Here is a 10000-nt window from a genome sequence, read left to right on the forward strand (position 1 = left end):
GCTCCGCAGGAGCCAACCGCGGACGAGACATTGACGTCTGCTGCGAGCACAGCAGACCAGCCTGCCATGCCCGGTAAGTCGGCGAACATCCCTGGAGGTTGAGTTTCCTTCCGTCTGTGCTTAAGCGCCACGGTGGGGCCAGGGAAGGGGGTAGCTGGTGGGTAGATGGATGGCATGCTTCGGACGCAGGAGTCCCTGGGCTCCATCGCCAGGACCTCCGTCGAAAGAAAGAAGCTACGTGCCAACCTGAAGTACCCCGAGACTGTAGGTCCAGACGCCACCTGCACTACTGCTTGCCTTCCTTTTGCCCACTGTCTTCCCACACCTCCCAAACACGACCAGGTTTTCCCTCGAGAAAGTTCTTCAGTCCTCCGAAGGCCCTTTGGGCCACGTTAGCTTACGGAAAGATTCTTGAATGGGGCTAGACTTCACGGGTGTGGGTAGAAAGAATTCAAAGTGGTCGAAGTGGTTGTGGCTAACATGTGTGTGCCTGCACCCTCTAGGTGACACATCGGGACAAGAGGAAGAGGAAGACGCGGAGGCCCCTGACGAGGAGGTACCGTCTCCCTTTGCTGTTTCTCGTCTCCTTTTACCACCTAGCCGTCGAGGGTGGTTAATACGTAAGCGGATGGACGCGTCGCCCCCGCGTCCTGACGGTTTGCACTTTCCCGTCACCACTCTTGCCTAATATCTTCTAATCCACAACTGCTAAAGTCGTTCTGGGCTTTCGGTCCCGCGAGCGCACGGCACACTTGTGTGAGTTTTCCACGCTCGCCTACGGGAAGCGGTGTCCGTGTCTGAATTCCTTGCCTCCAGTGCTTTTCCCCGGTAGGTTAGGCCAAGTGACTGAGTGTAGGCGGTTCCCTGGGCGAGCTCGGTGAGGTTTAAGATGTCTCCCGTTTTGTCTTGTGTCTTCGGCACTCCTCGTCTTGGATGAGTCGACTGTTGTCCCTTACCGAAGCTTGCCAGTGGGGCCTTCCCGTTCCCTTCCCGCTGGGTGGTGGTCAGGATTTCCGTGTGACTTCTCGTGCCGTTTCCCACCTCGTCCTGCGGCCCAAGCTGCCCTTCCTGGCATCCCTCACCCTGCCCCCTCTGCGGCTCGGCCTGTCTTTGAAGACGCGGCCTGGACTTCCCAGCGGAAGTTCCCCGAGCCGGGACCCGCCCCAAACTCTTCTCTCCTTTGTGCCCTGCCTGTGCGTCCCCTTCGGCTGTAGAGCTGCTGAGTGGTCCTTTCGTGTGCTGACTGGTGTTCACGGGTCCCTGCCTCTGGTAGCAGTACCGGGCCAGGGTCTGTCCTTCGTGTGTATTCCCAGCTTTTGCCGGGATAGCGCCTGTGACTTGGTAGACGCCGTAGATAGCTGCTGCCTCGCTGACCGATAGACTGAATGGCCCCGTGCACGAGTAGGATGGTTCCTCAAGGTGGGCTTTGGGGTTCTTCCGTTTTGTTGTTACAGGAAGGGGTGCCCGAGCCGGAAACCGAACGGGAAGACACCCGTCCTGAGACGAACGTCGCTGGCGAGGGGGCTCCGCAGGAGCCAACCGCGGACGAGACATTGACGTCTGCTGCGAGCACAGCAGACCAGCCTGCCATGCCCGGTAAGTCGGCGAACATCCCTGGAGGTTGAGTTTCCTTCCGTCTGTGCTTAAGCGCCACGGTGGGGCCAGGGAAGGGGGTAGCTGGTGGGTAGATGGATGGCATGCTTCGGACGCAGGAGTCCCTGGGCTCCATCGCCAGGACCTCCGTCGAAAGAAAGAAGCTACGTGCCAACCTGAAGTACCCCGAGACTGTAGGTCCAGACGCCACCTGCACTACTGCTTGCCTTCCTTTTGCCCACTGTCTTCCCACACCTCCCAAACACGACCAGGTTTTCCCTCGAGAAAGTTCTTCAGTCCTCCGAAGGCCCTTTGGGCCACGTTAGCTTACGGAAAGATTCTTGAATGGGGCTAGACTTCACGGGTGTGGGTAGAAAGAATTCAAAGTGGTCGAAGTGGTTGTGGCTAACATGTGTGTGCCTGCACCCTCTAGGTGACACATCGGGACAAGAGGAAGAGGAAGACGCGGAGGCCCCTGACGAGGAGGTACCGTCTCCCTTTGCTGTTTCTCGTCTCCTTTTACCACCTAGCCGTCGAGGGTGGTTAATACGTAAGCGGATGGACGCGTCGCCCCCGCGTCCTGACGGTTTGCACTTTCCCGTCACCACTCTTGCCTAATATCTTCTAATCCACAACTGCTAAAGTCGTTCTGGGCTTTCGGTCCCGCGAGCGCACGGCACACTTGTGTGAGTTTTCCACGCTCGCCTACGGGAAGCGGTGTCCGTGTCTGAATTCCTTGCCTCCAGTGCTTTTCCCCGGTAGGTTAGGCCAAGTGACTGAGTGTAGGCGGTTCCCTGGGCGAGCTCGGTGAGGTTTAAGATGTCTCCCGTTTTGTCTTGTGTCTTCGGCACTCCTCGTCTTGGATGAGTCGACTGTTGTCCCTTACCGAAGCTTGCCAGTGGGGCCTTCCCGTTCCCTTCCCGCTGGGTGGTGGTCAGGATTTCCGTGTGACTTCTCGTGCCGTTTCCCACCTCGTCCTGCGGCCCAAGCTGCCCTTCCTGGCATCCCTCACCCTGCCCCCTCTGCGGCTCGGCCTGTCTTTGAAGACGCGGCCTGGACTTCCCAGCGGAAGTTCCCCGAGCCGGGACCCGCCCCAAACTCTTCTCTCCTTTGTGCCCTGCCTGTGCGTCCCCTTCGGCTGTAGAGCTGCTGAGTGGTCCTTTCGTGTGCTGACTGGTGTTCACGGGTCCCTGCCTCTGGTAGCAGTACCGGGCCAGGGTCTGTCCTTCGTGTGTATTCCCAGCTTTTGCCGGGATAGCGCCTGTGACTTGGTAGACGCCGTAGATAGCTGCTGCCTCGCTGACCGATAGACTGAATGGCCCCGTGCACGAGTAGGATGGTTCCTCAAGGTGGGCTTTGGGGTTCTTCCGTTTTGTTGTTACAGGAAGGGGTGCCCGAGCCGGAAACCGAACGGGAAGACACCCGTCCTGAGACGAACGTCGCTGGCGAGGGGGCTCCGCAGGAGCCAACCGCGGACGAGACATTGACGTCTGCTGCGAGCACAGCAGACCAGCCTGCCATGCCCGGTAAGTCGGCGAACATCCCTGGAGGTTGAGTTTCCTTCCGTCTGTGCTTAAGCGCCACGGTGGGGCCAGGGAAGGGGGTAGCTGGTGGGTAGATGGATGGCATGCTTCGGACGCAGGAGTCCCTGGGCTCCATCGCCAGGACCTCCGTCGAAAGAAAGAAGCTACGTGCCAACCTGAAGTACCCCGAGACTGTAGGTCCAGACGCCACCTGCACTACTGCTTGCCTTCCTTTTGCCCACTGTCTTCCCACACCTCCCAAACACGACCAGGTTTTCCCTCGAGAAAGTTCTTCAGTCCTCCGAAGGCCCTTTGGGCCACGTTAGCTTACGGAAAGATTCTTGAATGGGGCTAGACTTCACGGGTGTGGGTAGAAAGAATTCAAAGTGGTCGAAGTGGTTGTGGCTAACATGTGTGTGCCTGCACCCTCTAGGTGACACATCGGGACAAGAGGAAGAGGAAGACGCGGAGGCCCCTGACGAGGAGGTACCGTCTCCCTTTGCTGTTTCTCGTCTCCTTTTACCACCTAGCCGTCGAGGGTGGTTAATACGTAAGCGGATGGACGCGTCGCCCCCGCGTCCTGACGGTTTGCACTTTCCCGTCACCACTCTTGCCTAATATCTTCTAATCCACAACTGCTAAAGTCGTTCTGGGCTTTCGGTCCCGCGAGCGCACGGCACACTTGTGTGAGTTTTCCACGCTCGCCTACGGGAAGCGGTGTCCGTGTCTGAATTCCTTGCCTCCAGTGCTTTTCCCCGGTAGGTTAGGCCAAGTGACTGAGTGTAGGCGGTTCCCTGGGCGAGCTCGGTGAGGTTTAAGATGTCTCCCGTTTTGTCTTGTGTCTTCGGCACTCCTCGTCTTGGATGAGTCGACTGTTGTCCCTTACCGAAGCTTGCCAGTGGGGCCTTCCCGTTCCCTTCCCGCTGGGTGGTGGTCAGGATTTCCGTGTGACTTCTCGTGCCGTTTCCCACCTCGTCCTGCGGCCCAAGCTGCCCTTCCTGGCATCCCTCACCCTGCCCCCTCTGCGGCTCGGCCTGTCTTTGAAGACGCGGCCTGGACTTCCCAGCGGAAGTTCCCCGAGCCGGGACCCGCCCCAAACTCTTCTCTCCTTTGTGCCCTGCCTGTGCGTCCCCTTCGGCTGTAGAGCTGCTGAGTGGTCCTTTCGTGTGCTGACTGGTGTTCACGGGTCCCTGCCTCTGGTAGCAGTACCGGGCCAGGGTCTGTCCTTCGTGTGTATTCCCAGCTTTTGCCGGGATAGCGCCTGTGACTTGGTAGACGCCGTAGATAGCTGCTGCCTCGCTGACCGATAGACTGAATGGCCCCGTGCACGAGTAGGATGGTTCCTCAAGGTGGGCTTTGGGGTTCTTCCGTTTTGTTGTTACAGGAAGGGGTGCCCGAGCCGGAAACCGAACGGGAAGACACCCGTCCTGAGACGAACGTCGCTGGCGAGGGGGCTCCGCAGGAGCCAACCGCGGACGAGACATTGACGTCTGCTGCGAGCACAGCAGACCAGCCTGCCATGCCCGGTAAGTCGGCGAACATCCCTGGAGGTTGAGTTTCCTTCCGTCTGTGCTTAAGCGCCACGGTGGGGCCAGGGAAGGGGGTAGCTGGTGGGTAGATGGATGGCATGCTTCGGACGCAGGAGTCCCTGGGCTCCATCGCCAGGACCTCCGTCGAAAGAAAGAAGCTACGTGCCAACCTGAAGTACCCCGAGACTGTAGGTCCAGACGCCACCTGCACTACTGCTTGCCTTCCTTTTGCCCACTGTCTTCCCACACCTCCCAAACACGACCAGGTTTTCCCTCGAGAAAGTTCTTCAGTCCTCCGAAGGCCCTTTGGGCCACGTTAGCTTACGGAAAGATTCTTGAATGGGGCTAGACTTCACGGGTGTGGGTAGAAAGAATTCAAAGTGGTCGAAGTGGTTGTGGCTAACATGTGTGTGCCTGCACCCTCTAGGTGACACATCGGGACAAGAGGAAGAGGAAGACGCGGAGGCCCCTGACGAGGAGGTACCGTCTCCCTTTGCTGTTTCTCGTCTCCTTTTACCACCTAGCCGTCGAGGGTGGTTAATACGTAAGCGGATGGACGCGTCGCCCCCGCGTCCTGACGGTTTGCACTTTCCCGTCACCACTCTTGCCTAATATCTTCTAATCCACAACTGCTAAAGTCGTTCTGGGCTTTCGGTCCCGCGAGCGCACGGCACACTTGTGTGAGTTTTCCACGCTCGCCTACGGGAAGCGGTGTCCGTGTCTGAATTCCTTGCCTCCAGTGCTTTTCCCCGGTAGGTTAGGCCAAGTGACTGAGTGTAGGCGGTTCCCTGGGCGAGCTCGGTGAGGTTTAAGATGTCTCCCGTTTTGTCTTGTGTCTTCGGCACTCCTCGTCTTGGATGAGTCGACTGTTGTCCCTTACCGAAGCTTGCCAGTGGGGCCTTCCCGTTCCCTTCCCGCTGGGTGGTGGTCAGGATTTCCGTGTGACTTCTCGTGCCGTTTCCCACCTCGTCCTGCGGCCCAAGCTGCCCTTCCTGGCATCCCTCACCCTGCCCCCTCTGCGGCTCGGCCTGTCTTTGAAGACGCGGCCTGGACTTCCCAGCGGAAGTTCCCCGAGCCGGGACCCGCCCCAAACTCTTCTCTCCTTTGTGCCCTGCCTGTGCGTCCCCTTCGGCTGTAGAGCTGCTGAGTGGTCCTTTCGTGTGCTGACTGGTGTTCACGGGTCCCTGCCTCTGGTAGCAGTACCGGGCCAGGGTCTGTCCTTCGTGTGTATTCCCAGCTTTTGCCGGGATAGCGCCTGTGACTTGGTAGACGCCGTAGATAGCTGCTGCCTCGCTGACCGATAGACTGAATGGCCCCGTGCACGAGTAGGATGGTTCCTCAAGGTGGGCTTTGGGGTTCTTCCGTTTTGTTGTTACAGGAAGGGGTGCCCGAGCCGGAAACCGAACGGGAAGACACCCGTCCTGAGACGAACGTCGCTGGCGAGGGGGCTCCGCAGGAGCCAACCGCGGACGAGACATTGACGTCTGCTGCGAGCACAGCAGACCAGCCTGCCATGCCCGGTAAGTCGGCGAACATCCCTGGAGGTTGAGTTTCCTTCCGTCTGTGCTTAAGCGCCACGGTGGGGCCAGGGAAGGGGGTAGCTGGTGGGTAGATGGATGGCATGCTTCGGACGCAGGAGTCCCTGGGCTCCATCGCCAGGACCTCCGTCGAAAGAAAGAAGCTACGTGCCAACCTGAAGTACCCCGAGACTGTAGGTCCAGACGCCACCTGCACTACTGCTTGCCTTCCTTTTGCCCACTGTCTTCCCACACCTCCCAAACACGACCAGGTTTTCCCTCGAGAAAGTTCTTCAGTCCTCCGAAGGCCCTTTGGGCCACGTTAGCTTACGGAAAGATTCTTGAATGGGGCTAGACTTCACGGGTGTGGGTAGAAAGAATTCAAAGTGGTCGAAGTGGTTGTGGCTAACATGTGTGTGCCTGCACCCTCTAGGTGACACATCGGGACAAGAGGAAGAGGAAGACGCGGAGGCCCCTGACGAGGAGGTACCGTCTCCCTTTGCTGTTTCTCGTCTCCTTTTACCACCTAGCCGTCGAGGGTGGTTAATACGTAAGCGGATGGACGCGTCGCCCCCGCGTCCTGACGGTTTGCACTTTCCCGTCACCACTCTTGCCTAATATCTTCTAATCCACAACTGCTAAAGTCGTTCTGGGCTTTCGGTCCCGCGAGCGCACGGCACACTTGTGTGAGTTTTCCACGCTCGCCTACGGGAAGCGGTGTCCGTGTCTGAATTCCTTGCCTCCAGTGCTTTTCCCCGGTAGGTTAGGCCAAGTGACTGAGTGTAGGCGGTTCCCTGGGCGAGCTCGGTGAGGTTTAAGATGTCTCCCGTTTTGTCTTGTGTCTTCGGCACTCCTCGTCTTGGATGAGTCGACTGTTGTCCCTTACCGAAGCTTGCCAGTGGGGCCTTCCCGTTCCCTTCCCGCTGGGTGGTGGTCAGGATTTCCGTGTGACTTCTCGTGCCGTTTCCCACCTCGTCCTGCGGCCCAAGCTGCCCTTCCTGGCATCCCTCACCCTGCCCCCTCTGCGGCTCGGCCTGTCTTTGAAGACGCGGCCTGGACTTCCCAGCGGAAGTTCCCCGAGCCGGGACCCGCCCCAAACTCTTCTCTCCTTTGTGCCCTGCCTGTGCGTCCCCTTCGGCTGTAGAGCTGCTGAGTGGTCCTTTCGTGTGCTGACTGGTGTTCACGGGTCCCTGCCTCTGGTAGCAGTACCGGGCCAGGGTCTGTCCTTCGTGTGTATTCCCAGCTTTTGCCGGGATAGCGCCTGTGACTTGGTAGACGCCGTAGATAGCTGCTGCCTCGCTGACCGATAGACTGAATGGCCCCGTGCACGAGTAGGATGGTTCCTCAAGGTGGGCTTTGGGGTTCTTCCGTTTTGTTGTTACAGGAAGGGGTGCCCGAGCCGGAAACCGAACGGGAAGACACCCGTCCTGAGACGAACGTCGCTGGCGAGGGGGCTCCGCAGGAGCCAACCGCGGACGAGACATTGACGTCTGCTGCGAGCACAGCAGACCAGCCTGCCATGCCCGGTAAGTCGGCGAACATCCCTGGAGGTTGAGTTTCCTTCCGTCTGTGCTTAAGCGCCACGGTGGGGCCAGGGAAGGGGGTAGCTGGTGGGTAGATGGATGGCATGCTTCGGACGCAGGAGTCCCTGGGCTCCATCGCCAGGACCTCCGTCGAAAGAAAGAAGCTACGTGCCAACCTGAAGTACCCCGAGACTGTAGGTCCAGACGCCACCTGCACTACTGCTTGCCTTCCTTTTGCCCACTGTCTTCCCACACCTCCCAAACACGACCAGGTTTTCCCTCGAGAAAGTTCTTCAGTCCTCCGAAGGCCCTTTGGGCCACGTTAGCTTACGGAAAGATTCTTGAATGGGGCTAGACTTCACGGGTGTGGGTAGAAAGAATTCAAAGTGGTCGAAGTGGTTGTGGCTAACATGTGTGTGCCTGCACCCTCTAGGTGACACATCGGGACAAGAGGAAGAGGAAGACGCGGAGGCCCCTGACGAGGAGGTACCGTCTCCCTTTGCTGTTTCTCGTCTCCTTTTACCACCTAGCCGTCGAGGGTGGTTAATACGTAAGCGGATGGACGCGTCGCCCCCGCGTCCTGACGGTTTGCACTTTCCCGTCACCACTCTTGCCTAATATCTTCTAATCCACAACTGCTAAAGTCGTTCTGGGCTTTCGGTCCCGCGAGCGCACGGCACACTTGTGTGAGTTTTCCACGCTCGCCTACGGGAAGCGGTGTCCGTGTCTGAATTCCTTGCCTCCAGTGCTTTTCCCCGGTAGGTTAGGCCAAGTGACTGAGTGTAGGCGGTTCCCTGGGCGAGCTCGGTGAGGTTTAAGATGTCTCCCGTTTTGTCTTGTGTCTTCGGCACTCCTCGTCTTGGATGAGTCGACTGTTGTCCCTTACCGAAGCTTGCCAGTGGGGCCTTCCCGTTCCCTTCCCGCTGGGTGGTGGTCAGGATTTCCGTGTGACTTCTCGTGCCGTTTCCCACCTCGTCCTGCGGCCCAAGCTGCCCTTCCTGGCATCCCTCACCCTGCCCCCTCTGCGGCTCGGCCTGTCTTTGAAGACGCGGCCTGGACTTCCCAGCGGAAGTTCCCCGAGCCGGGACCCGCCCCAAACTCTTCTCTCCTTTGTGCCCTGCCTGTGCGTCCCCTTCGGCTGTAGAGCTGCTGAGTGGTCCTTTCGTGTGCTGACTGGTGTTCACGGGTCCCTGCCTCTGGTAGCAGTACCGGGCCAGGGTCTGTCCTTCGTGTGTATTCCCAGCTTTTGCCGGGATAGCGCCTGTGACTTGGTAGACGCCGTAGATAGCTGCTGCCTCGCTGACCGATAGACTGAATGGCCCCGTGCACGAGTAGGATGGTTCCTCAAGGTGGGCTTTGGGGTTCTTCCGTTTTGTTGTTACAGGAAGGGGTGCCCGAGCCGGAAACCGAACGGGAAGACACCCGTCCTGAGACGAACGTCGCTGGCGAGGGGGCTCCGCAGGAGCCAACCGCGGACGAGACATTGACGTCTGCTGCGAGCACAGCAGACCAGCCTGCCATGCCCGGTAAGTCGGCGAACATCCCTGGAGGTTGAGTTTCCTTCCGTCTGTGCTTAAGCGCCACGGTGGGGCCAGGGAAGGGGGTAGCTGGTGGGTAGATGGATGGCATGCTTCGGACGCAGGAGTCCCTGGGCTCCATCGCCAGGACCTCCGTCGAAAGAAAGAAGCTACGTGCCAACCTGAAGTACCCCGAGACTGTAGGTCCAGACGCCACCTGCACTACTGCTTGCCTTCCTTTTGCCCACTGTCTTCCCACACCTCCCAAACACGACCAGGTTTTCCCTCGAGAAAGTTCTTCAGTCCTCCGAAGGCCCTTTGGGCCACGTTAGCTTACGGAAAGATTCTTGAATGGGGCTAGACTTCACGGGTGTGGGTAGAAAGAATTCAAAGTGGTCGAAGTGGTTGTGGCTAACATGTGTGTGCCTGCACCCTCTAGGTGACACATCGGGACAAGAGGAAGAGGAAGACGCGGAGGCCCCTGACGAGGAGGTACCGTCTCCCTTTGCTGTTTCTCGTCTCCTTTTACCACCTAGCCGTCGAGGGTGGTTAATACGTAAGCGGATGGACGCGTCGCCCCCGCGTCCTGACGGTTTGCACTTTCCCGTCACCACTCTTGCCTAATATCTTCTAATCCACAACTGCTAAAGTCGTTCTGGGCTTTCGGTCCCGCGAGCGCACGGCACACTTGTGTGAGTTTTCCACGCTCGCCTACGGGAAGCGGTGTCCGTGTCTGAATTCCTTGCCTCCAGTGCTTTTCCCCGGTAGGTTAGGCCAAGTGACTGAGTGTAGGCGGTT

At 58.8% G+C, this 10000-nt stretch overlaps 1 protein-coding gene across 1 annotated transcript; it reads left to right on the forward strand.

The window, feature by feature from the left end:
- Positions 1-7: 7 nt before the first annotated feature.
- Positions 8-9694, forward strand: LOC116278518 (uncharacterized; the record flags this gene model as incomplete). Its single annotated transcript, XM_072958280.1, has 14 exons — positions 8-73; positions 504-556; positions 1455-1596; positions 2027-2079; positions 2978-3119; positions 3550-3602; positions 4501-4642; positions 5073-5125; positions 6024-6165; positions 6596-6648; positions 7547-7688; positions 8119-8171; positions 9070-9211; positions 9642-9694. Coding segments are annotated over exons 1-14 (1230 nt in total), but the record flags the coding sequence as incomplete, so codon positions are not given.
- Between the last annotated feature and the right edge of the window lie 306 nt (positions 9695-10000).

This window comes from Vicugna pacos, unplaced genomic scaffold, assembly GCF_048564905.1.
Source record: "Vicugna pacos unplaced genomic scaffold, VicPac4 scaffold_524, whole genome shotgun sequence".
Classification (NCBI taxonomy): Eukaryota; Metazoa; Chordata; class Mammalia; order Artiodactyla; family Camelidae; genus Vicugna; species Vicugna pacos.